The sequence below is a fragment of the Sycon ciliatum genome, chromosome 2 (genome assembly GCF_964019385.1).
Source record: "Sycon ciliatum chromosome 2, ocSycCili1.1, whole genome shotgun sequence".
Lineage (NCBI taxonomy): Eukaryota > Metazoa > Porifera > Calcarea > Leucosolenida > Sycettidae > Sycon > Sycon ciliatum.
Genome location: NC_088644.1, coordinates 17,792,366 through 17,819,988, shown reverse-complemented (window position 1 = coordinate 17,819,988; position 27,623 = coordinate 17,792,366). Strand labels below are relative to the sequence as shown.

The 27,623-nt window shown below is 46.8% G+C and overlaps 2 protein-coding genes and 1 long non-coding RNA gene across 3 annotated transcripts in view; 1 reads left to right on the top strand and 2 right to left on the bottom strand.

Annotated features, from left to right (window-relative positions):
• The window catches only part of LOC135809018 (early endosome antigen 1-like), a 44,325-nt gene extending 31,128 nt beyond the window's left edge, over positions 1-13,197 (top strand). Inside the window, exons 35-44 of the mRNA XM_065322276.1 lie at positions 572-633; positions 1,399-1,468; positions 2,194-2,289; positions 3,084-3,173; positions 4,089-4,272; positions 8,101-8,146; positions 8,814-8,934; positions 9,225-9,323; positions 9,596-9,615; positions 12,709-13,197. Of these exons, the coding sequence (XP_065178348.1) occupies positions 572-633; positions 1,399-1,468; positions 2,194-2,289; positions 3,084-3,173; positions 4,089-4,272; positions 8,101-8,146; positions 8,814-8,934; positions 9,225-9,323; positions 9,596-9,615; positions 12,709-12,811 (891 nt within the window). The 3' untranslated portion in view covers positions 12,812-13,197. The remainder of the gene's footprint in view (positions 1-571; positions 634-1,398; positions 1,469-2,193; positions 2,290-3,083; positions 3,174-4,088; positions 4,273-8,100; positions 8,147-8,813; positions 8,935-9,224; positions 9,324-9,595; positions 9,616-12,708) is intronic.
• A 2,861-nt stretch (positions 13,198-16,058) lies between these two features.
• Positions 16,059-18,406, bottom strand: LOC135810765 (uncharacterized). Its single transcript, XR_010552372.1, has 3 exons — positions 17,982-18,406; positions 17,490-17,731; positions 16,059-16,190 (listed from the first exon to the last, which is right to left on the bottom strand). It is a non-coding gene; the product is annotated as an uncharacterized LOC135810765 (long non-coding RNA).
• A 1,425-nt stretch (positions 18,407-19,831) lies between these two features.
• On the bottom strand, positions 19,832-27,290 carry LOC135809017 (uncharacterized). Its single transcript, XM_065322275.1, has 6 exons — positions 27,076-27,290; positions 23,776-23,821; positions 22,046-22,143; positions 21,331-21,353; positions 20,786-20,915; positions 19,832-20,248 (listed from the first exon to the last, which is right to left on the bottom strand). The coding sequence occupies exons 1-6, from the start codon at positions 27,163-27,165 to the stop codon at positions 20,075-20,077; spliced, it is 561 nt and encodes a 186-aa protein (XP_065178347.1). The 5' UTR covers positions 27,166-27,290; the 3' UTR covers positions 19,832-20,074.
• Positions 27,291-27,623: the final 333 nt, after the last annotated feature.

The window sequence follows — 27,623 nt, the reverse complement described above, 5'->3', positions numbered from 1 at the left end:
GAATTTCCTGTGCCGAATTCGGGCAGTTTTCTGCAAGGAGTCCTACACCTGCTCCGGTACGCAGCACCTCGTGTTTTATTTTTGCTATCTACCATGCAAGGCGATTTTCAACACATCTTGGATGAGGCATCCTATCTTGAGACAAGCACTGCTCGTTGCATGAAAGAAACTGCAGCATTGCTGTACCGACTACATTGCAGCAAAATGAGCAACTGCAATCTAATGGGTGCTCCATTGCCACAAAACATGAACACACCAGGAGACTCTGCCGACTCTCGTTTTTTTCATGATTGCTGTACATGGAAGGTGCCTTTACTTACTGTGTGCTGCTGCTGCTGCCACCACTGCTGCTGCTGCTGCTGCTACTGCTGCTGCTGCTGTTGCTGCTGTTGCTGCTGCTGCTGCTGCTGCTGCTGCTGCTGCTGCTGCTGCTGCTGCTGCTGCTGCTGCTGCTACTGCTGCTGCTGCTGCTGCTATTGTTGTTGCTACTGCTGTTGCTGCTGCTGCTATTGATGTTGCTGCTGCTGTTGCTGCTGCTGCTACGGCTATTGATGTTGCTACTGTGTTTCAGCTGGATGTATCATCTGCATTGTCCAGTGCAAGTGCTAACCTGACTTCTTCAGAAGAGAAAAGGTAAGGCAGTGCAATAGGCAATGCAATAGGCAGTGCAATAGGCAATGCAATACAGCACACTGTGCACTGCAAGTCACACACTGCACTACTACGCTGTGAATTGTAACACACTGCATACCACACATTGCATGCACTTGTACTACAGTAGGATATGTAGTACAGTATTGCAGTTTGTGTATAGTTCATGTACATTGTATACTGCGGGTCTTCTCACTCGGTATGTTGTCCTACACACCTTGGCTGTTGTCCGTAATCTCCAACAGGACACACTGTAGAGTACTTTTGGGCATCATTGTATAGCAAGGTGGATTGGATGTACTTGAAGTAGAAAGAAAATACTCAATCTTTGGGCAGCTAGCTGTTTCGACCTTGTTAGGCCTCCTCAGCAGAGCTCATAGTCACTGCTACCAACCGATCGCAGTCAAGCCCAGTGAACAACGAAGCAATTTTTTAAATTGCCTCAAAGCATCAAAGTCAGAGTGATCTAACTGCGAGAAACACAGCGAGCTTTGCACGAGCAAGAAAATAAACTGACATTCTCCTATGTCACTTTGCACAGTAACACGTCTCGCATACCTTGGTCAGAACACGCTCTTGAAAAATCTTTGAAATGGGTACTGCCTGGATCCTCCGCCTGGCTGGACAGTATTGCAAAGCAAATTTTCCTATCAAAAATGTTTTTCCTAGCAACGGTGAAATGACTACAGTGCTCTTGTGCAAATTGAACCTTGTCTTTTGAATGTTTTGAATGTTTCCTATTGTCAGAGAATCATTGGAGACTCACTGTGTGCAGCTGCAAGCTAATCTGAACAGTACAGAAGAAGAGAGGAACAAGGTATGTGCTGTTTTGACAAGGTACAAGACAGCTCAATGAAATCCGATCGAGTCACTCAAGTATGCGCCGGGCGTTGTGCAGCCCTAGAACTGCGAACACTGGGCTGCGAAATGGTGCAAGGCGCAAACTTGACTATCAGATTTCATTGAACAGCACTGTACTGTATAAGCAGAAATATTCGTCTGGAATTTAATTTCGTCTTTTTCGTCCAAGGAGCTTTTGGACTAAATTAAATGTAGGACGAATATCGATTTGTCCAGCGTTTCTATACACTCTTATGACCCATGGACGAAATTTTCAACCGGACGAACTCCTTTTCTTTGGAGTTGGACGAAATTATTGACCGACGAAATTTTCTGCCTCTACAGTATGTGTTGTTTTGGATTACCAGTAGTGGCAGTACAACAAGAACAGGATACACACACCTTAGATTGTAGGCCGTAGATGACTATCACTCAATGCAATGATAGCAAAGTATGCCATGATGCATACATGTGTACACATACATACATGTGCACGTGCACACACACACACACACATACACACACACACACGCACGCACACACACACGCACACACACACACACGCACACACACACGCACACACACACACACACACACACACACACACACACACACACACACACACAACCACAGGATGACTGTGTAAGAAGTCAACTAAAGATGACTAGTAGCTGTATTGATCTGCTCGTTGTACTTGCACAGCTTTCTACAGATTTGTCTGAAGCAAGGACATCGTTTGAGGTAAAGAACTCGAGTAACAAAGCAACAATTGAACAGCTTGGTTTGGAAGCTGACAAGGTATGTGAGCATGTGTAATAGTATTGCAATGCCACTCATGCTGCTGTCGTATTTACAGCTCCTTTGTAGATGTCCTGCAACTGAGTCTCTCGACTACTGACCTTGACTGCAGACCATTTGTATCACAACTTCGAATATACAAAAATATATTGGCTACACGAAGGTGAAAGAACGGAGAACACACGAACAACGATCGCCAACATTGCTGTCATCAGCAAAGCGTGCACATACGTACATGCGTTCGGCTTGCACCGTACACACCAAATCAGCGTGTACCACATCAGTGCATGGCCAAAAATGAAATGCAGCGCAGTACGGAAAGCTGTGAAATGCATGGCAATAATGCACAAAATACCAGGATTGTAAGCGATCTAACTTGTCCTTCTGAACAGTAGACATCACACCTTGACAACACCTGCTTTATAGCTGATATCAACTTGAGTTTGGGTTGTGCAATACATTTAAATCTGTGTATCCCTTGCAATCGCAGGTTTTCCAGCACCTACGCACCTGATGTTGATGCAACACTAACCATGTTCTGTGTGTGTGTGTGTGTGTGTGTGTGTGTGTGTGTGTGTGTGTGTGTGTGTGTGTGTGTGTGTGTGTGTGTGTGTGTGTGTGTGTGTGTGTGTGTGTGTGTGTGTGTGTATCTGTGTGTGTCTGTGTGTGTCTGTGTGTGTGTTTGTGTGGTGATGTGGGTGTGGGTGTATGCCTGTGTGACTGTATGTGTGTGCACATGTGTACACATGATTGTGTGTTTGGATGTGTTGGTGCGCCTTCACTTGCTAATCTAGCTGCAAGCCATGTGTACTCAACTGGAGCAAGACAGCGAGAAGGAGCAGGCACGGCTCAGGGTGCAGATCACTAACCTCCAGTCAAACATTGTATGTAGACCATCTACATTACATTGCATTGCATTGTGCTGTAACCTCTGTCGGTGTGTGTGTGTGTGTGTGTGTGTGTGTGTGTGTGTGTGTGTGTGTGTGTGTGTGTGTGTGTGTGTGTGTGTGTGTGTGTGTGTGCATGTGTGTGCATGTGTGTGCATGTGTGTGTGCATGTGTGCATGTGGGCGTGGTGTCCATGTGTGTGTGGGTGTGCGTGCGTGCATGCATACATGTGCAAATATTGATCCCATTTCCTGATATTGGGCGAAGTGTGTATGAGTGCTAGGGAGAGTCCAGAACCAAGAGTAAACGACTATGTTTATCGGTCAATGCGCAGCATACAGCCGTCATTACGCAACTTGTACCCTGTACTTGTGTGTGCGTACTCATGCACTCAACCCCCCAACCTCTTGTACCAGTACAGCTCTGCTTTCTTGGTTTGGTTTGAGTATCGATGTGATCTCTAAATTTGGGAGCATGAACCTCTGTTCCGCACAAAAGTTGGTTTCAAACCACAGGGAAGTGTGGTGTTTGATTTTCCGCAGTGCGCGGGTGTAGGTACATGAGATGTAATGAAAGTACCATGCCATTCGGCTGGCCAATAGGAAAGAAATCACAGTTATATGTTCATAGTTTTGCCTGTGGAGTTCTGTGCATCTTTAGAGCTTGGATCAGAATAATTTTAGTTCATGGCTCTTAGCAAAATTGCGAAAATTAGTGAGATGCACTCATGATGATCAACAAATAGATATCCCCCAGGCCGGCCACATCATTTTCCTCCCGACTTAAAAGTTAGTAAGGGCCCATTACTCAACACATACAAGTCCTCCGCACCGTGTTCATTCGGTATATTGTGTGTGGTGTCTGTCTGTCTGTTTGTCTGGCTGGCTGTTTGTACATTTGCTTCTGATCCAGGGCCAGTGTAAGGTATTGGAAGCACAACTCAAAGACCAGCTGCATGAGAGTGAGGACAGACGAGAACGCGATGTTAGTGCTCTTGGCGAGAATTTAACACGACTACGTATAGAAGGTGAACAGAAACGTATGGCACTGGAATCCTTGGAAGAAGCGAATAGCAAGCTGAAAACTACCATGTCTGGTGAGTGGAAACTTGTGGAAACCTGACAAGAGACTAGGGGTGAAACGGTTCGGGTAAGGAACCGGTTTTGGAACCGCCAGCTGAAAAGAATCGGGTACCCGTTCCGTCAAATTTTGAACCGGAACTCGAAAAACCTCGTTCTCGTACATATACATGTACGTGTCGTGCACATTTACATGCACATGTACACGTTAATCTATACTACTGTAACCCTCTCTGAAAGGCTACAGAGTATCTCAACACACAAAGACACAAAGAATCGGAACCCAGGAAATTACTCTCGCCATGACGAGTAAAACCAAAACTCTCTCTCCTGCCTTCAGCAAGAAGCGCGGGAAGACCAAAGGAAAAGGGTGTCACGTGTGGGGCTAGGTTCCCGCCACGGCAGCGATATCACGAGACAGCATACGTCACTACTTGTACAAGGGTCTACACCTCCCCCTCCTTTGAAAGGCCATGACCTCATGGCCGGAGGTGGAAAAAAAAGTATACTTATAAACAGCAAGGCCTCGAAAAGTGACTTAGGGTATGTGAAGAAAACGATGAGAAAAGTTGCATGCGGCAATGGGGTATACATGTAAGCTCATTCAAACACGGAACACGGTCCGAAAACATGGAGAGATTAAAAAAAAAGGTAAGTATTGAAGTGGGGCGGGCGCTGCCGCCTCAGAAACTACCGCTGCGTAATACTGGGGTGGGCTACGGTGATCGGCACATGTTACGTGCAAAAACATGAGTAGAAAATCAAGGCATGCAAAAGGAAAGATTCGCAAAGCAGAACAGCAGGTAGGAATGACAAGTGCAGTCATCGAGTCAGAGTACCTGTCCTCCCGTCTACGTGATCAGACGGTCAGTTGAGTACCACACACGGTGCGACTGTGGCGGGGGTAGGCGAACATCACCAGCTGTGAACTGGACGCCTGGTGTGTACTGGGGACAGGGACCAGCGTTGACAGTTGGCACCGGAGCAGGGTTGGGTCCCGGAACAGGAACGGTCGGTTGAGGTTGAGGGCCGTGGAACGGCTTCAGGCGATCGACATGGACTATGTGTGACTTCTGGTCGGAGCACCCCTGAATTTCCAAGACCACGTCATCCAGGAGACGGGCAACACGGTACGGGCCTTTCCACGGCCGGTGGAACTTGCTGCACTGACCAACTTTCACAGCCGGGTTGTGGAGGAGAACCAGATCGTCCGGCTTGAACGGGTTGGCACGACTACGAACATCATAGGCTGTCTTCTGGCGTTTCTGAGCCTTGGCACCGCACTCACGAGCAAGTTCATAGGCATGTTGGAGGGACTGTTGCAGTTGGCTGACGTACTCGGGTACGGACACTGATGGTCTGGTAGGCGTAGAATACATCAGATCCATCGGGAGTCGGATCTCTCTGCCGAATATCAGGTAGGTCGGTGTATGCTGAGTCGATGAGTGGCAACTGGTACGATAGGCTAGCAGACACCGCTGCAGGTACAGATCCCAGGTGTCATGGTGACCTGCAACGTGCTTGCTGATCATGGCGGCTAGGGTCCGGTTCATCCGCTCCACTAAGCCGTCACTTTGCGAGTCTGTTTGCAGGATCGTCTGCATGTGTAGCGCCCGCTGGAGAGCGTCGTCCAGGGTGGCCGGGTTGACCGTACGAACTTGGACGCGCAGGTCGCGGCTGTCCAGGCGGCGATGAGCTGATCCTTCCCAAGAGTGTCCTGGACGGCGGGTTGGAGGGTTGGGTACGAGTACCGAGCCAACCGGCGGATGGCTTCGCAGTAATCGCTTAACGGCTCCCCAGGGCGTTGGCGACGACCCTGCAGCTCAGCCCGATACATGTCGGCTTGCTGGGGCGCATTGAACCGCTGCTCCATGAGCTGCAGCAACAGCGGAAGGGGGCCCTGGCGCACATTGGCATCCAGTGTGGTAGTAGGAGAGAGCAGCTCCAGACAGATACAGACCAAGGTATGCGACCTGGTGTTGGGGCGTCCAATTGTTCACTTGGGACACAGTCTCGAATTGGAGGAGCCATGATGGCCAGTCACTGTCACGCGCCCCTGTGAACTTGTCCGGCGTGGCCCAGGCACGGACTGGCGCAACTGGCGGAGCTGGTTGCTGGGCACCCGGTGCAGGAACAGGTTGTGCAGCCTGAGGAGCTGGTTGGACCTGCACACCCGGAGCTGCTGGCTGGAGAGCAGGAGGAGCGGCTACGGCCACAGCAGCAGCAGGCTGTGGGGCGGGCTGGGCTTGAGGCTGTGGAGCCGCAGCTTGAGCAGCAGCACCTCTCAGTTGGCGTTGAGCCATGGTAGCAAGGAAAAAAATCAAAACGGGACCGTGGGAACAGTTGAAATAAATTGCAAATCAGGCCGGCGAGCGGAACGGCACGTCAAACAAACTGAAACCGGCGGTGGGGAAAAGACACCGCTGCCACCAGTTGTAACCCTCTCTGAAAGGCTACAGAGTATCTCAACACACAAAGACACAAAGAATCGGAACCCAGGAAATTACTCTCGCCATGACGAGTAAAACCAAAACTCTCTCTCCTGCCTTCAGCAAGAAGCGCGGGAAGACCAAAGGAAAAGGGTGTCACGTGTGGGGCTAGGTTCCCGCCACGGCAGCGATATCACGAGACAGCATACGTCACTACTTGTACAAGGGTCTACACTACTACAGTACTGCTGCTGCTGCTGCTGCATGATGGTTATTGCAATGACATCATTTGTTCCTGCTTTGTATTTTGCAGTGGCAAATAAGTGCTTGTCATGTCGCTCCATACAAGGCACCCAGTAATAATGAGAACCTCTGTGCTAGACGATCATTCCTTAGGAATTGTTAGTTCCTACTAGCCGGGTGGGAACTGAGAATTGTTACCTCACCGAGAAGCTGAGCAAAGTGTAATAGGGCCAGTTTGAACTTGACATTTGGGTGTCTGGCTACATTCTCGTGTTTCTGTATTTCCCCGATGTAAGAGACACCTTTTTGCAACAAACTCCAAGGTGGAGAAGGGGTGCTACTTACAATCAAGTATGAGTTATTATTCAAGTAAACACACTGGAACTATACGACAGAGACATGGAAATAGGGATGTGACTTATATGTCCTACTTGAGTATAACATTCAGGGAAATATAGGTACAGGCAACTTCGCTAATAACGACTGCGGATATGAATTCGCGAACAACGACAGAATTTCCATGCCCAGGGCAAAGTCCCATCTAACTGTATACATATGAGATTTCGGGTATAAGGACACTTCGCAAATAAGGACACCTTTCTGATGCCCCGCCGAGTGTCGTTGTACGCGAAGTTGACCGTACTACATACCGTTTTATCATACCAGCCAAGGTGCAGATTTTCCGATGTTCTGTCTCCTCTGAATTCTGTGTGGCTAGTCGCAGGACAGTGGCGTAACATGCAGACGTATGGGCAACCCGTTCCAGTTTCTGGCACTTTAATTTGCCAGTGCTGTCATTCGGACTGGATTCTATGATACTCGTTCTCATGGTCCCGGTTGTACACTATTAACCTGAAATCGTGTACAGGAAGTTGCCTGTCAAGTTTGTTTTGAATACGAAATACCAACAACTAATCAATGTTCTGGTTCATTGCCGTGAAGTTTCTTTTTCGTACATTGGGTTCTTTTATCCATTTTCTTGGAGTGGATTGTGGATGAGATTTTGGGTTATACAAACCTGGTATAACCACATTCATGTTCAAAAGAATTTCTTGGATAAAGAAGCCCAGAAGCTGAGTAATAAAATGGAAACTCCAGGGCAACGAACCAGAGAACAAGAATGAACTGTTTTTGTCAATGTTTGCCACCTCCATGTGTCACTACTTGCTACAGAGAATCGCCAACAAGCACAGGATGAGCAAAGAGTGTTGTTAGAACGGTATGTGTACTCGTATGCTATACCTGTGTATGCGTGCGTGAGTGCGTGCATGCGTGTGTGTGTGTGAGAGAGAGTTAGTGTGTCGGTAAGTGAATGAGAGGATGTTGTGACGATGACGAGCATGTCCAGACCCCCTCTATCATGATTGCGTCCAATTGGCGGGTTGCCATCTTTTCTTAGTGATCATGTACATGTTCTGCAAAACGGGTGATTTCAGCAGGGAAGTCTTGAAAGCGACTCCCACTCCAGCCCAATATTTGTGAGAATGATTCTTTCGCTAAATGTGACTATCACTAAAATTGCCCGTTTTACAGTGTCTGCTATCATCATACATGTGTCTTATAATTGTGCATGCAGTACTTACTCAACATCTTGACAAAGCCACTACCGTACATTTGGGAGACAGTTGTCTTCAGATACCGTATTTTCCGGAGTATACCTCGCACCCAGTTTTTTTGTCATGAAATACAGACACCTACCTTGTTTATCACCGTTAATTAGACCATCATAGTATTAGCCGCAACGACACTTTCGGGTGAATTACTGGTGTTTAGAGTGCGGCTTATACTCCGGAAAATACGGTACTGTCTCTTTGTATGGGTGTCCTGTTTTGGCATGGTGGTGAGGCTGCATCATCTGTTATCTTTCTGCATTTGTGTTTATGTAGGTGTGTAGGGAGTGAAGAGGAGGGTAGCAAGTTACAGCAGAAGCTTCAGTCAGTGGAGAAAACGTTACAAGAAACACAGGCAGCTCTGCGAGAGCTCGGCCAGCAGAATCAAACATTGCAGGTCAGTTGCAGCTCTTGTTTTCACATCATCATTGTGTTCAATGTGTTGTCTGCTGCTGATTTGTAGATCCATGCCATGCTCCTGAGTCCTGTACTCCAACACCACCACTGTACTGTTTCCTGGGCTTACAAACAATTTTCTTTTCAGACTAAAACTACCTCTGGCCCGTCCAGAATAAGGCACAAGACACAGGATGTACGAACATGCATAACCATGTAACCACTGTGGCACTGCATGTACTTTTGTATCATCTTGCTAATCGTACTGGAATCCTTTTTCATACTGCTCAGGTGCACAAAACCTTGCAAGGAGAGAGACACTGGGAATCTGATGAGAAGGCTACGAATTGCCGGGATTGCTCAGTGAAATTCAGCGTTGCAGTTCGCAAGGTAAGGTGTGTGTGTGCATGTGCGTGTGTGTGCGTGTGTGCGTGTGGTGTGTGCGCGTGTGTGTGCGCGTGTGTGTGTGTGTGTGTGTGTGTGTGTGTGTGTGTGTGTGTGTGTGTGTGTGTGTGCAGCTCCTCTCGTGTGAGTGAGCGGGGAGCAAGAGCGAGAGTGGGGGAGAGAATGAGAGAAAAGTACAGTTTCGTAGAGACAAAGCGTTGAGTCTTGTTGCTGTACTGATCCCACCTCATCCTTGTGTTCTCCCTTTTTTTTTGCAGCACCACTGTCGAAGTTGCGGGTAAGCTGTTTTTGTTATAATTTGTTAGTATGCAATGGTCAGATAACACAGTGATTAAAGTTAGCGCATTGTGCCAATGCAGGTCTGGAGCTGCACAGTGCCTAGCTCAAGCTGACTTGTATACTACCTGGATTTCATCGTTCACACGGCCAAACTTCCTGTGCTGATCAACTGTTTGTAGTACAGGAAGACTCGACAGAAGTACGGCAGTCTACCGAAGCACTAGAGTATGCTGCACCCTTCTGCCCTTATTTGGTGAAGACATGTAGGCATATCTACTGTCGTGGACATGGAAATCCTGCCGCACGTCTAGCGGCCCCAGGGCGCTTGCCATGCAGCCGTGGGTAAGCAGTACACACATGAAGCTGCAGCTCGCTGGTCGCATGACTGTGCACTGACTGTTCTGTATGCGCTGAGGGCGCCAGCCCCGGTCAATCCACTGGATTTCCATGTCCACGACAGTAGTACTGTAACATCAGTACTGTGGCATGCCCTCCTTACACATGCCCTCCTTACACATGCCCTCCTTACACATGCCCTCCTTACACATGCCCTCCTTACACATGCCCTCCTTACACATGCCCTCCTTACACATGCCCTCCTTACACATGCCCTCCTTACACATGCCCTCCTTACACATGCCCTCCTTACACATGCCCTCCTTACACATGCCCTCCTTACACATGCCCTCCTTACACATGCCCTCCTTACACATGCCCTCCTTACACATGCCCTCCTTACACATGCCCTCCTTACACATGCCCTCCTTACACATGCCCTCCTTACACATGCCCTCCTTACACATGCCCTCCTTACACATGCCCTCCTTACACATGCCCTCCTTACACATGCCCTCCTTACACATGCCCTCCTTACACATGCCCTCCTTACACATGCCCTCCTTACACATGCCCTCCTTACACATGCCCTCCTTACACATGCCCTCCTTACACATGCCCTCCTTACACATGCCCTCCTTACACATGCCCTCCTTACACATGCCCTCCTTACACATGCCCTCCTTACACATGCCCTCCTTACACATGCCCTCCTTACACATGCCCTCCTTACACATGCCCTCCTTACACATGCCCTCCTTACACATGCCCTCCTTACACATGCCCGAAGAAAGGAAGAAAAGAACGTCAAACAAAACATTTTAGTAAAGATGGGCGATTATTAAAGACTTAGATCGAGATACAACCCGTCTCAGATAGGTATTCTTTACCATTAAGGGATCAATTTATCCGGGTTAGCATCGCAGTTTGAGAATCAAACTTCACTGGTTGCGATTCGCTTTTCGTTTTTTATCGCCCAAAACTGCGTTGCATTGGCCATGCAAAAAAAGACAAAGACCGTTCTGTGCTGATTGTGTGCAGTGTACATGCGACTGTTGTACACACTGCTGACTAGGGAGTAGTATTTTACTACTCCAACCAACTGGCCTGTCCTGCTCAGACCGCGGGCAGGTCGCGGATTGCGCTCTTTATGATTTTGGACACTGCATTAGCATTGGTTGTACATGACTGGAGTCTTTTGAAGTAACAGTTAGTTTTGTACACGGCGGCGACTTTCCCTGAAGTTCTCCTTTCTTCTTTCACTGTCAACCTCAGTTTGTTTCTGTTCGACAAGACACAGTTGAAGTAGATGGTTCTTGGTCTCCTGAATCGTCCAGAAGTGGGAAAAAGAACTGGACGCGCCAGGAGTGTCGACTCGTTCCGATGAAGAAATGGAGAAAAGCGAAAGTTCTGTGCGCTTTGCACGAAGTGTCACGAGTGCTTGAGCGCTTTCCTGAGCTTTCTTTGTCGAAGGAATCCGTGGAACTGCCCTGTTGAAGGACATTGTGTTGTGAAGTACTCGAAGTCGGATAGACGCTGAACATGTAACAAACCCAAGAGAAACCCCTAACGTAAATACATTCAGGTCAACCGTTCGCTTGGAAAAGCAAATAGCAACTGCAGCTATTTTCCTCTTCTGTACAAAATCCTGCTACTGTACAGATATAATACACGTAAACTTTTAATGAAGAAAAACTGCTAATCAATACTGCGAGTTGCTAGTCAATTGTAAAACTGTGTAGCAGTGACTGCTAAAAAAATTCGACGGGTTCGCGTACTGGGCAGGTCAAGAATAAGGAGTCGTACAACTCCCTGATCAAGACCCACCTTTCCACTTTCGTGGGACGCCACCACCCCATGATCAGGCGTCAGATGCGGCTCCTAAACGGTGGGGGAGGATAGATCAGATCCACCAACCAGAGGCCAAAGGCCTAAATCACATTTGCCACATCCATGTTTTACTCCTGCCAGGCCACGAGTTCCCAATTAACTGTGGGTCGCAGCACGGTTAGAAAAATCCTTCCGCTTCCAAGCAGGACTTGAACCTGCTATGCGAAACAAATCAAAGTAAATCGATCCCTGCCATGTGCTCAAGTCACGGTTGCATTGTTGTAGCGTCGCGTTAAATGTAGTGTTCCTTTTAATAAAATAACAACAAATCAAAGTCGAAAGCTACAAGAATGATTGCTTCTGTGGTCTGCACTGGCTCGTGTCAATGAAAGCATGTGTAATTTTCACAGTTATAGTATATTATTACAGTAGAGCAAGCAGACATTTTGAATCAAGAATCTAACTAATTACTTACATGTATCAACTGGAGTAGTACCGTGGTGTGACATCCATCATCTAGGAAAATTTTCCCTTTTCCTCAGCCAATCATTCACTGGCTGCTGTGACTTCTCACCTGTAGGTGGGAGGTCACAGCAGCCAGTGAAAGACTCTGATTGTCTGAGGCTGCTTGACCAATCAGTGCAGACGTGCAATCCAGTCTATAAAATAATTGGAGGGTGGTGGTTAGGGTTCGGGATAATGGCTGTTTCCGTTCAATTCAATAGGGGTGGTGGTTGGGGTTCAGGATGATGGCTGTTTCTGTTTAATTCATTTCAGTTGTGAAGTTCAGAGCCAGAATAGGGTATAATTGAAGATAATCATTCTAGGAGGGGATGGTGGGTTTGGGATGGCTTCATACATCATCGTAAGCTCAGAATAAGTCCTCTCTTTCATCCTTAGGTGTTGTGTTGTCGTTATTGTGCAGGTGCATATTTTGCGACAAATGTACATCAAAGTCAGCTAAACTACCATCAGGAAAGAAGCCAGTCAGAGTGTGTGGAAGGTGTTATGGTGATTTGACAAGCTGAGGCTGGATCCTCAGATTTTGTGTTTGCATCTACCAATAATATTGTGCTGGTGCTGTTATTTTTATCGTATATTTTTTTAAGCAAAATTGTTACTTGTGGTGATATGAAAGATCTTTTCGCTATTTCCTTTTGCAGCAGGCTGTGATTGTAGCATGTTTGTACCCCCTCCCTCCCTCCCCTCCCCTCCCTGTCCTCTTTATGTAGCCACACTGGATATTTTTACTCTAGGTTTGTCGCTTTTCTTCATGCATCACTTCCAGACATTAGAAATGATTCATTTTATGGTGTAGTCTAGTTGTGATTTTACTTCTCCTTGTTGGACTTGGAGAATGCTTCTTGCTGTTATCTCTATGTAAGAGTGTCCTAAAATGGCAATGGTGGTGTTACCTCTCGGTGCGGGGCATAGCAAGTCGAGATGCACAGCTCACCGAGTACAGCAGTGCAAGTGCGATGAGATCTGCAGCCATGCTACTGCTCTGGTGTTCAAACATTGTCTTCTGGATCCCCAGGAGTGTCTATAAATGGAAGGGAAGTATCACATCGGTTCAGGCCCAAGTAATGTCAAAATGCCTGGGCTGCGTAAACACCAGTCACCAGCCTAGTACTTGGATCAGAATTCAGAACTTGAAGCTTGAGCCAGGCCAAAGTACTGGTATGTGTTCCCCGTACACGTGTTCATGTCACCAACAACAAACATCCCAATGCTATAAGTACCAAAGTTATGTGGATATGGGAAAGCAGTATCTTGAAGCTGTATACAACTAACTCACAGTGTACCGGCTGGGATGACAAGAGTCGAGCAGCATCCAATGGACGATGTGACTATGACTGTCATAGAACCACTTCTTGCAGACACAGCAACAATTTGCCTGGCTGATTCCAATCACCTGCAATGCATGATGGCGTCGTCCATGTTGACACCCTGCGAGAGCTGAAGTTTTCCCGCAATGCAACTTGCCCAGCTGGTATTCAAGCTATATACATCACAGCAAAGGAAAAGGAGGAAACCTTCGGCAAAAAATGCTCTATGACTAACAAGCATTATCATACTGAAGTACATTTTTTTCCGCGGACTCTAGCGCAGCCCACTTACACATGTATGACACCTCGCTCCACTACTCCAATACTGGTTTCTTCACTGCGAATAAATCAATGTTCCACCAAATTTTCGGCTGGCCCATCATCGGGGCAAAACGTTGTTCAGTTTCATCCTGATGATGGGCAAGGCCCGAAAATGTGGTGAAGCATTGATTTATTCACAGTAAAGAGACCATTATTGGAGCGTTGGAATGGGGTTTCATAGAAGTAGACTATCCTAAAACAAAAAAAAGAAAATCACTTACATGCATCATCGTCACCATCATCTTGACAATGGAGGAAATGTGAAACGTACACTCACCGGCTTCCAAAGATACCGGTACGCAGATATGCGTTGCCATGTAGCCATCCAACCAACTTATCAACACCCATCACTGGCATCAGTTTGACACTTGGCTGAAGTAGATCAGGGTGCCCCTAGTCTGTTCGCCTCAGATGCCTGTGCCTTCAAAAAAATAGAACAAAGAAAGTTGGAATCCAGAGCACGGTGATACGCATTCTGCAATTGCCAGCCACTGGCTATGGAACATGGAGGTTTTAAGAAGGAGCCAGTGAGGCAGCATTATCCCGGCATATTCTTCAGAAGGAGCCAGCGAGGCAGCATTATCCCGGCATATTCTTCAAAATGCATACTTGTACCTCCACCCAAAGTGACTAAGAACGAGGACCAACATGTTATGAGTTAACAGTCCGCCACGGTAACGAGATAATAATACAGTCGGACAGTGCAACAAGGCACACAACTGATATGGGTACTGAGACATTAAACGACCTGATCCCTAACTCCAACACATCCGACTCATATCATTATTACTATCTCGCTACCGTGGTAAACTGTTTTAAAGGGGAAGTTAAGGCAAAACTTAAAATTTCACCAGTTGTAGTCTTCGGGGTGCTGAGTCGAATGGTCTTGGTCCGAGAAAGCTGAGACGCTCCCTTCCTACTTGAATCCCAATCGAACTCGCGCACTTCCACCGAAACTGGGTGACTGCGCCCTACTAGATGGGGATTTGTATGCAAAATGTCACTAAAAGCGCCATTTCGTTCTTATAAAAGCACGGATGACCGCGATTGGCCCATATGTTGTAGTCTTTTGGACGCTGAGTCGACTGGTTTTGGTCCGAAAAGGCTGCAATGCAGCGTTCCTCCTTTATTCCCAATCGAACATGGTTGAACACGCGGTCACGTGCTCCTGGGTGCCCAAATCACCTGGTCACCACGCCAGCAGGCGACAACTTTCACACCAAGGTTCAACTCGAGTTCAACTCGAGTGACAGGACTGCACCCAAAAAAGGTCAAAGTATGCTAACATGTATGTGTACATGGAGCAATTCATGAATAGGCATGAATATATTTGGGTATTGTGTACATAAATCAGTGAAATCCAGCCATATATGCACATAAACAATTATATCAGTTATCCAACATATCCAGTTATCCAACATGCCTGATTCCCGAAGTGGTCGGATAAGTGACATTCGACTGTATCTGCAAAGTGCACGATTCTAAGTTGAAGTGCTGTTTCAGGTACGGAAGAAACACAGCATGATAGTGCCTTCATAACTTGCCTTAGTACGGTATGCTCTGTGGCCAAGAAGAAGATCTAGATTCTATCGTTGTATCAGAGGCCGCCACTGCCAATTCCTGATGTCCTTCCGCACCACAGTGTGCGAGTGTAGATCACTGTGCTTGGGAATCTGCAGTACAATCGTGTACAAGTCGCTTCAATGATGGGATCACAGCATGCTCTGAATTTCTTCCACCCGACAAGTCTCGGCTGCTAGAACAGGAATGACAAGATCATGAACATGAATCAACAGTTTTCACAGCACTATATGTACACGGCATCGACATATCGGATCCATGCTGTGCATCGGAGGACTGGACTCTCTCCGTCCACGGAACTATACAACACCATCAGTAATGTATGATGCTTTCAAAGGACTACAGGAACGGCACCAATATTACTCTTACTTCCGACGATTCGACGGCGGAGGAACGAATGCTCCCGACAAGTGGCAAGCTGGTACTTAGTACCAGTAAACAATAGTCGCGGCTACGGAAGACTATGATAGTCATCCACAGAAAAGAGGTCGCGATGACAAATATAGATGGAGAAGCAACAATGAGCTTACCCAGTGATGCTCAGAAACTCCGTAGTCTCCTGGATCTACATGTACTTGGAAACCATGCATAATGGTTAACTTGAGTTGCATGGTTGCTCGGGTCATCGTGGCTCATGATGGTTGCTGTATCCCTCTGAATTCCGGGCCCGCAACGCCTGTACACAAGACATGGCAGGAAGCAAAGTGAACAGCATTGACCAATATGAAAAAGACATGACAGACAGAAAGAGTGCACCCCATAACAATATAATTATTATTTAACCACGAAAGGTCAATACACATTATAGATAGAACCGTCAAGGTACACAGGGGCGTCGCACACGGTACGGTCACTACGGTATTGACCGTACCACTATTTGACCCAAGTACCCCGTGAATCAATAAAATGCACTAATTTGGGCTCTAATTTTCCAAAATTTTCGGCTCAGCCACCCCTCCCCCACGAGTGAATTGTACTTCAGATGGCTGACCATACCACACTAAATTACCTTCCGACGCCCCTGGTACATATAGTATTTCAGTATGCATGTACTCGGCAGGAGAAAATGCACTATTCTTACCGGAGAATTACTCTATTGCTCGCAGATGTAGCAGAATGTGTGCACGGGTTACTGGTAGTGGATATCGTATGCCTGGTTCAATAAAGCCATAAATGACCAGCTAGCCGATGGTTGAGCAGTGTATCTTTGGCAACTCTCTCTCTCTCTCTCTCTCTCTCTCTCACACACACACACACACACACACACGAGCCGGAGAACAAGCAGAAAGCTCTTTACTAGCCCTTGGCGGATTATGCCGGCATAATATTTGGCATAATATACGGATTCCAACGTGTATTTAAGGTCGGCATAATCTTTCGGTTAGACAAATATTTTGCTTAGGGGCATAATACAGCTTTGTCAGAAAGCCTGCAGATGTTCTTTTTTTAAATACCCCAGTTACGACTCCTTGTCATAGCCCTTGGCGGATTATGCCGGCATAATACTTGGCATAATCTTGGGATTTCGTCAAAAAATCATGCTGGCATAATAATATACGGATTCCAACGTGTAAGGTCGGCATAATCTTTCGGTTTGGACAAAATTATGCTTAGGGCATGGCCGTGTGTGTATGCGTGGTTTCTCAATCCTCTATGTACAGCGTGAATACATAGTGGAACCGAGCATAATTCAGCATAATTCAGCATATTTGTTGGCATCATTGTGGCATAATCAAAAGCATAATTTGACGATTGGCCGAGCATAGTCCGCCAATGGCTACTCTTTACAACAAAAGTGCGGGTACCAACGAAAGCCACGCATGTCTTCTCATGAAACACAACACCACTACAGAACAGACCTACACAAACGGTGCCGGTACCCTTTCCCATACCAAACTACATCATCATAGACTACGCATGCATTACAAAATTAATACAATTAATTATTACAAGTACATGAGCGCTAGAAACCTACATGAAACGAAACGCGTGAAAAGTTTGGTGCGGCTTTGAGTTTGAGAGCACATCTGCTGATCTTGCCAAACGAGCTCTCCCCGAGGTCAAAGGCCGAAAGATCAAGATGAGGAGACTGAGTAACACGTTAGTTGACCATGTCACAGTGACGGTGAACGCTACAGTCACCACACTGCAAGGTGTCGCCAGAAGTCGGTTCGTAAAACGTCTTCAGCGTGGCGCACTTTGTGGTGACTCTTTCCCCTGGACATCGGAAAAGGGAAGGAAACGACCGAATTCTGGGGAAAAAACACTTCTAACACACAAAGTATCCTGTTATGTTCCGAAGGTACTTGCCGATTCGTGTGTCGAAAAAATTGGTTTTCAACGAATCTCGAAGTACAAGTCATGCAGTTAGGACAAGTTTATAGTGTCGATGCTGTTTAGGAGCCTAACGCATTCACCAGCAACTATACATGCAAGCGAAGCAGCATGCTAGCAATATTCGTCTTACCTAGCCGCCGTCCGTTGTTCTTTTCAAACTACAGTATAGAGCACGTTTTCAGAAGAAGAAGTAGTATCTGCTAAGAACCCGCCAATGCCCCGGGCAATGGGGTATTCATGACCAGGTTACCACAGCTTCATTCTACACACCCGTAAACTGTCGCCGTTTGGAGCTCGAACGAAAGAACGTCGAAGGGCAACATGTTCAACATGCAAAGACGACTAACGGTCGTTCTTCCCGAGCATGCGCGCTAGCCCACTACGAAGCGCCTGCAGCTTGACCCCATGGCCCACGCCCTAGGCCCTATGTCACGAGACTGTGTGGTCAGTCTAGTCCCTTGAAAACGGAATCCAAGTGAAATCGCCTTGGCGGGAGAAAACGTCGCCGGGCCCGGGCGTTGGACTACTACTGTAACAGTAGTAACAGTAAGACTAGTTACTGGTAAACAAACAAACAAACAAACAACTGGTGAGAAAAAAGCAAGCCGTTATACTTATAAGGAAGAACTACAATGGTGCGAGAAATAGCAGGGAAGTGATACATGTACTGTAGAAGATAACAAGTAGTGTAAGGTGTGACTGAGGAAATGTGAAGGAAGTGTGAAGGAAGTGTGAAGGAAGTGTGAAGGAAGTGTGAAGGAAGTGTGAAGGAAGTGTGAAAAGGAAAGGTGTTACAGTAACACCTTTCCTTTTCACATTTCCTCAGTCACACCTTACACTACTTGTTATCTTCTACAGTACATGTATCACTTCCCTGCTATTTCTCGCACCATTGTAGTTCTTCCTTATAACGGCTTGCTTTTTTCTCACCTTCCCCTCCTCATGTTATTTCTATAACTGATACTTGTAAGTTGTAGAACCTTCCAAGTAATAGTTGGAAGGCTGTTGGAGTGCGCATCCAAGATGTGCTAGAGCTAATAATAGCCAGTTAGTTAGTTGTAGAGCGTCAGTACAGTCGGTCAGTGTCCTGCAATGTTATCGCATGAGCTGATTGTTTAGTAACTCACTGGGTCACCCGGTGGTGTTAGTGGACAACAGTGTAACTTGTAGTTTCTTGGTCCTTTTTTCTTTTACTATAAATTTATCCTTGGCTCTCCATCCGAGTCCATCCGTTTACACTGGTAGCAGAGGATGGTTGTGCTCAACTCAACCAAGTTGCTGATCCCGCTCATCGTCCTGGCCTTGTGTGTGCCGGTGTGTGTGCGCGCGCGCGCGTGTGTGTGTATGTGTGTGTGTGCAGTACATGTGTCATTGACATTCACAGTCAGGTTTTGTGGACGACTCAGTGTATACGGCCCGGCAGCACCCTCCAGTCATCAGATACTGCGCGGCCATATTCCGGAATTCCAGTTGATGAATCAATTGATGATAATTACATAGAAGGGGCCACTGGGCATTGTGGGCAACACACAACTAACCCAGGTCAGCGTTAAGTGAACATTGCACAGTACTGCCTTACACAACACCATTACTGCCACCCTCAACACCATCATATTTATCACAACACACGAGCTGTTTTGCATGTGGTTGGCAATACATCCCTGCTTTGGCTAGATGCAATATCAATGCGAAATTGGTAATCCAGGTACATGTATATGTGCACAGACTGCACAGCACGCAATCCAGCTTTTCGTTTTGGAAAATGTGCGGGCTCAGTTACAAGCAGATACAACAACCGGCGACTGTAGTCCTGAACAGCGTTTTGCTCACTGCTCTGGCATGTATTCTGTGACATTCACACCACTCCAAACAAACGTCCAGGGCTTCACAGGCAACACGAAAACACCAGGAAACATGCACCAGACCACTCGTGACACCGCATTGAGAGTAGTGCCGGTACAGAGATGGGAACAACTGACATCCATGTTCAAAGTTCTTCTTCACGCACGCCAATGTAAAACAAGACCAGCTTGAAGTCACATGATTATTATTGTACTAGCAGTCACATCATGTGTTAAGACAACGTGAACATCCAGACAGGGAAGAGAGAGACAATGAATAAGACTAAACATCCAGCCGTGACAGGAGGACACCACGAAAAAAAAACTAAGCAAAAAGACATTCACCTATACAGAAAGATACACTGATAGATAGTGACACATGTTACTGGCGCTTGGTGCACTCAGGTGGAACGTTGAAGGATGTTGCCGGTGGGTCAACGGCCTTGAAAGATGTGAACTCATAACCAATGACAGTCTTGCCCTCCTCACGCTCAAAGACGTATGGAACGTCGGGCGTCTCCGGCTTCACTCCGAGAATGAATGAGAACTCGTCGTGCTTCAGGACAAAGGCACGAGACAACACAGAATCAAGAAGAAAAGTTTAGCAAACATACCATATGTGACAAAATACTGAGCACAAAGAAACAAGATGCGCTGCATAAGCTGGTATTAAAGGCATGCATACAATATTATAATTATCCAATGAACCTGTGCTACACCCTATCCGACAAGTGCGTGGTGCCGTATTTCCCCGAATATAAATTGCACCTTTTATACTAAACTTCAAGGGAAAAGAAGGGGATGCGACTTACAATCAAGCATGACATCTACGTAAAGTGAACTATACTGAACTGTTATGGCTCAAACCTGAAAACAGAGGTACTTCGGACTTAATATCGAGTGCGACTTATAATCAGGGAAATAAGGTACAACCCAGCACACTGAACTATTTTTGAAACTTTGACCTATGGATAAAACAGTATCATCAGGATCCCTAGGTGTATCTATAGCCCAGGTGTGTGATTTGGACACGTGCAATGACTCTCCGGCCAAGAAGGGGTGAAGTAGGTGCCACAGAACAAAATACACTCACCCTTGCAGCCCAAACTTGAACCTTGACACCAGCGGGAGTGCTATGCTCTCCTTCGTAGTGAGCGTCCTCGAGCCAGCCAAACGGAGCGTGGAATTCACCAAGAGGATGCTCTTCACAGTCAGTGCTGTTTCTGCAACATCACAACACAAAAGCACGTACAGCACTAACTTATGCCATGTGATCTCAGAAGGTTAAAAGTGCAGTGTGCGCATGTGCCACGGATCGGGTATTATTGGTGGTGGAAGTCAAATCACATGGTAAATAATGTGTCCAATGCAAGCTCAGCAATATTGATGCATTGGCTACTAGTTGTCAGGGTTACACGTGACACCAGCAGTACGGGCGCTGAGTTCTTTGGAGTCTTCGTCATGCATGTATTGTTGAAAGAAGTGAATGTTTTGACATCAACTGTAACACACATGTACATTTCAGGGATCAGATTTCTTGCCACTACTGTACGGGACTTGTAGAACACTTGATTCATTTTATGCTCAATACTAACGTGACTTACCCCATGATCAAGTATCAATACTAATGTGACTTACCCCATGATCAAGTACTCCTTTTTCTGCAGTTTCATAACATACATGCACGAGGAGAACAGAATGAAACCATCAATCAGTACAATGTCATATTATTCTCTGAAGAGAGCAGAAGAACTCTGACCTGGCTGCCTAAGTTTGAGCAGTCACAAGTACGCAGATACGACAATCCAGCAGGGCTATCCATAGGCTATGTTTGAGCAGCCACACTGAGTACGATACGACAATCCAGCAGGGTTATCTATGTTTGAGCAGCCACAAGTATAGTACGACAATCCAGCAGCTGAGCTCTGTCACAGATTCGTGACAGGTTAAAAGTCAAACACTGCTCAGTCTTCTAAAATGATGTGCACAATGCATGCTACGCCTGATTCAGTGAGGATATTGCCTCAAGAAAGTACAGTACATTATACCTACCACTGCTACATGCATTGCAGGGTGATGCCGCACATACATGTGCGTGTAGTCATCTCACGTTAGCAGATACTGGAGCATGTATATAGCACTACTTTACTGTGAAGATTGCAATATTCAAATGTGTGTGAATGAAAGGGAGCAGCTACACTGTGGAATGTGCAAGAGACTACTATGGTTTGATATGGTTGACGCTCCATTCACCAAGTACACCAGACCATCCAGCTTACACAAACCATCACACAAACAGCCTACGGCTTCCCTGCGCTGCCCAGACGCGTTAGGTGCAAGTACAGGCACTAACCAAATCAAAGCGAGCCAGTCGGTACGAGCGGAATTTTCCTTTGTCCAGTTCGCTAGTTTCCAGTTCCCTCATATGTGTGGCGTCGCTGTACCAACGACCTTGTAAAGTGAGAGAGCATTTAGACAATTGAGAAAGAAACATAGTTATAAGGCCAAAACAAAAAATAGGCTTGTTTCCGGTCGGCAACCCCTCAAAAAGGAGACTCGGTCGGCCGGAATGAAACTTTTTTTGGATATTTTTTTGGTTCCTCAATCGTTGTGGTATTGATGGACAAGAGCACCTACACATGTACATTGTACATATATCATGGCAAGGATCAATGTCAAAGTTGACTGACTCACTGTTCTTGTACAGCATGTGGTGTATTCCTGTTTTCGTACATCCTGAGAAATCAAGCAAACACTTCGAGTCCTTCCAGCTCCGTTATTCTAGCTCGTATCGACCCCATAGGTTTTCGAGCCGACAGCTGAGAATCTCTGCTACCTTGTAGGTGTTTCGATTATGGAATTCGGTTGAGATTTGACTGAGTTATGACTCGTTGAGTGCACTTGCACACATGGCATTGCCACCGTTTGTATACATTTGGGAGCAAAAAAAAGTTTCAGAATTTGGGAAAAAGTGGCCCGGTCGGGCGACCGGAAACAAGGTCATTATTTGTTTTGGCCTAATATAATATTCGAGTCCTGGCGGTGACAGTCAAATTTTCTTCAGACTTTCCCCGTTTGCATCTCTCCCTCAAACAAATGAAAATGAGGTATGATAGTGCTAGCCACTACTTTACTTTTTACTTGTCACGCATTTTACCAGAGATGCTGCAGGATGAAAGCCACAGAATGGTCAGGAAGGTGACCAGTTTTCAGGGGTGGGGTGAGGTGTACAACTAGCACAAGAGGATCATGCAGCTAGTTCAGTGCATTCGCCTACTGTCCGCCGGCATAGTAGTAGGTAGAATCCTAACACACCTACATCAGCTAGTCTTCACTGCGGCCAGCCAGTAAGCATTTCACTGCGGCCAGCCAGTAAGCATTTCATCAAGAGATTCGTATTTCAGAGCATCGTGTCTAGCTCGGCATAACACCTCTTTCCGAGTTGAGGTTGCTCACCCCTTGCAACACATAACGGTCAAGAAGAGATAGGGATGGGAGGCAGTGTAGCACGATGGCTCGCCGAAAGACCAAGCGAATATTTTGTACACGGAGGTGGGTGTGAAAAGGGACCCGGTGAATACGGATATCGTGAGCAAGTACCAGCTATGGTTTGCCATAGCAACCATGGAATCACTTGATGCTGCATGCCTAGGGCGGTACGCGGGACTACAGCACTGGACTGCCTATCGTAATTGTCATCGTTGTCGGTAGGTTCCAATTTCCAGTGCTCCTAGTGGCATACTTTAAGTGACCCGTGACCTAAAATATGTGATTCCATCTAAGCTGTATATCCGCCCTATTTTCGCAAAGTAGAACAAGTCACAAAAACAAGTGATGTCGTAATAATACAATGATTGAAAAGTAGACAATAACGAAGTATTCACCCTAATTGTGCTATATTCCACATAGGCACCGGAAATTAGTCATCGCCGGAAAATGTGACCCAGGATGGATATAGCAAATTTCCATGCAACATAATAAATGGATACATCGGGCTCCAGAAGAAAACCAGCAGAGAGTGTTATGACAGTTGATTTTAACACTGCAGACTGCCTGCGGCATTGTACAGTGTGCACTGCTTACCAGTTCCATTCACGTCACCTTCACGACCGTGGATACGGACCATTGCCTGACAGAGCGGGGACATGCAGAACAGCATAAAGAAATCCTCTCTAAAAATTACTGTTCCCTTTTCAGAAGATTTGCCTACTAATGCGCAGGTCAGTGGCAGCATAAGAAATCAGCTCAAGCTGTCTGTCCACCTAGCACCCTAATCACAACGTGCCACACCTGTAGTTATTGTCAGTCTGTTTAAAAGTCAGCGTTGCATCAGTAACAGACTTGTTATCAGCAGTACCATTGTGGTGACACTCCCTCAACGAGCTCTCCACCAGGCCAAGCTGCGTACAGTTCTTCGCTGTGCTGCACTGATCCGCTTTGCTAGTCACATATTCACAAACCTTTCCTGCTGGTTGTGAGCTTTGCGGATTTTCAATTAAAATCCTACAGGTACATGTAGATGACCATCATGTATCATGATAAGTTATGATACCTCACAACATACACTGTATGTTATGAGCTATTTGTACTGCACGTGTACAGGATACGTGCACATGTAGTGCACACAGACCGAAAACGTTGCGTGTTGGCCGTTGCTTAAAAGGAAGGGGCACAACTTATAATATTTATTTTCACAAACAAGGCCGGTCTAGGCAGCTCGAGGTAGAGTGCTCAATGCACAACTGTGCAGAGCAGTATACAAACACAACAGAGGCGAAAGCCGCTGTGTAGCTGCAACTTCAAGTTTCACGCATTTCAGCGATCATAAGACAGCAGCACTTGCAAATGCTGCTGTCTTATGATCGCTGAAATGCGTGAAACTTAAAGGGGAAGTCACTGGACCAATGAATCTTACAATTCTCTCTCTCTCTCTCTCTCTCTCTCTCTCTCTCTCTCTCTCTCTCTCTCGTTGCTGCTGATCGTGATAGGTATAGGCAGCTTGTTTATCAGTGCAGTTAGGTTTTTCTTCTCTTTTTCTGTTCTTTATGATGCTGCTGCCTTATGACGCATATGGCGCCCCTACGACCAGAATGGTTATGGGTTATACCAAGAGTAGATAAACAAGAGTGTGGGTTGGCCCACTGCGGAATTTTTCGTTGATGTAATCTTTTCGACGACGCACGCGCTGCGAGTCTTTTGGAAAGTTTTCCCTCGTGCACTTGGCCTGGCTTTACACTACAAGGTCGCTGCCCAGCACGTGCTCTCGCACTGCTCTGCGGAAAATGTGCGTTTTTCTGAAAAAAGGTGACGTCAACAAAAAATTCCGCCGCGGGCGGCGGTATCTGCAGATTGTGCAGAAGAGATCCGGAGTTGCACACTCTTGACTTGTTGTTTATCTACTCTTGGTTATACATACATACATACCCCAAAATCAAATGTTCACCAGTTGTAGTCTTCGGGGTGCTGAGTCGAATGGTCTTGGTCCAAGGAAGCTGAGACGCTCTGTTCCTCCTTTATTCCCTATCGAACTCGCCACTTCCACCGAAACTGGGTGACTGCGCCCTACTAGATAGGGATTTGTACGCAAAATGTCACTAAAAGCGCCATTTCGGTCTTATGAAAGCACGGATGACCGAGATTGGCCCATATGGTGTAGTCTTTTGGACGCTGGGTCGACCGGTTTTGGTCCGAACGATGCAGCGTTCGGCCCTTATTCCCAATTGAACACAGGTGAGTAAGCGGTCACGTGCTTATGCGTACACCAGTCACCTGGTCACCTTGCCTGCAGGCTACAACTTACAGCTTTTTTAAGCACGTTCCTGTCACTCGAGCTGAACTATGCCATCGCCCTGAGCTGCATCTGCCATGCATTGACACCTTATCTACCGGAAAGCAACGTGTTCTGGGCACGCTCCAGTCGACTCGTGAGCTGCATGCCTAGACAGTTTTCAGACATTTGGCTGCGGCATCTCTTGGTCCATGCGAAGCCCTTGACAAGCCGTCCGATTTCCAGACTGCACGAAACCTTGACAAGCTGACGAGGGAGCAGAACGAGACAATGCGGCTCCTGATCGAGTCTTTCGGCTGTGACGGTGATAGGCGTGTTGACTCGCTACCGGACGGTCTGTGATGTGCTCTCTACCGGTTTTCCTGCCCAGCGATCAAGCCCCGAACGATCGCGAAGAATAAGAATAAGAACACTGGTGGTGTTCCACCTCCGCTTCATTGATCGCATCGGACTAAAAGACAACGTTAACCATTTTGTTCGGCACTCATTTGTTCTCTGCAGCCAATTGAAATGGCGCTTTTGGTGACATTTTGCATACAAATCCCGATCTACAACTTATAGTAGGGCGCAGTCACCCAGTTTCGGTGGAAGTGGCGAGTTCGATTGGAAATGAAGGAGGAAGAGAGCATCTCCGCTTCCTTGGACCAGTGCCATTTGACTCAGCACCCCGAACACTACAACTGGTGAAAATTTGATTTAGGGGCCTTCCGTAAATATCGATATTAGTAGGGCGCAGTCACCCAGTTTCGGTGGAAGTGGCGAGTTCGATTGGAAATGAAGGAGGAAGGGAGCATCTCCGCTTCCTTGGACCAGTGCCATTTGACTCAGCACCCCGAACACTACAACTGGTGAAAATTTGATTTAGGGGCCTTCCGTAAATATCGATATTTTTTCAAGACGATTTTTGTTCACGTCTCCCCCTCCCTCCCCCTCCCTCAAAACGAACATACACACGTTTATGCAGGGTATCGATATTTTTTAATGAAGTGCAATCTCCTCGCGAAACGTGACCAACAGGAACTCCAAATTCATCAAACACCTAGGTTTACATTGCCAGTCTCTCAACCTTGCCATGGCTGTATTCTTGGGTTGACTTTCACTTTGTGTAGGTCATCAACTGCATGTTGGGGTGTTTGCACAGTGCCCGCCCAAATTAAGAGATCGATATTTTTTTTTAAAGGACGAGACGAACAGGGACCAAACCCCCTCCCCCCCCCCCCCAACGAACAAAATCTTCTCTAAAAATATTGATATTTTGTGGACGACCCCTTAAAAATTTAAGGGTATACTTCCCTTTTAAAGTTACAGCTACTAGTACACGGCCTTTCGCCTCTGTTGTGTTTGTAATATTAAATTTTATTTTCATGTACCCGGGGGGCCCCCGGCCCCATGTCCAGTGAGTGGAGATGATCAGTGAGTGCGGCTGTGTGAAATGCGCCCGCTAGCGCTGCACTACAGTCTACTGAACTGAAGTACCATTCCGTCAGGGTTGATTTGAAAGCACTGGACTGGAACCCTACATTGGCTACAAACCATAACCCATGGCCGGCTCGACATACGCCTATGCAAACACGCTTTGCTAGCTAACTACTTACCATTGCCTCGAATGTGGATCCAATTTTCGGACGGGCAGGTTGTTGTGCCAAGGCCATGGTGGCCAAAGCGAAGAGCACTAGGCAGCGCATTGTCTCTCTTGTTGGATCACAAGCGGCAAAGTTTTCAGACTAGGGCTGGGAGCAGCACAACGATAAAGTGAACGGTCGCAGACCTCGAGGAGAAACACCTTCGAAGCTTTGTATAATCTATTGCCCAAGACCATCCGTGCTAAAAATGTGACGGCGTTCTCCGCCTACATCGTGCGATACCAACCATGTCGACCGCGTACTGGTACCAGTCGATCAGGCCGGCCCGTGTCACGTCGAGATGGGTAAAATCAGATCAGATCAGCGATGTATGACGGCACTAGCGAACACCTCTCTCTTCATCTGTCGAGTCGGCTAGTCACGAGTTGATCAGGAGCGAGGGCACGTGCAGCAAACCTGTCAACAGGGTCGAGTCATCATCACATGCCTACATGTAGTTCTACACATACATGATTGTCGAGTAGTAGATATCTACCAAGACTGGCAAGAGTACAATCATA

Bases quoted from the DNA above. Each gene is read 5' to 3' on its own strand.
- LOC135809017 (XM_065322275.1), bottom strand. From the start codon at position 27,165: ATGCGCTGCCTAGTGCTCTTCGCTTTGGCCACCATGGCCTTGGCACAA. The intron at 23,822-27,075 runs GTAAGTAGTTAG...CCGCTCTGTCAG, and splicing joins GATCCACATTCGAGGCAATG to GCAATGGTCCGTATCCACGG. The intron at 20,249-20,785 runs GTGAGTGTATTT...TTTGTCCTGAAG, and splicing joins TTCAAGTTTGGGCTGCAAGG to CACGACGAGTTCTCATTCAT.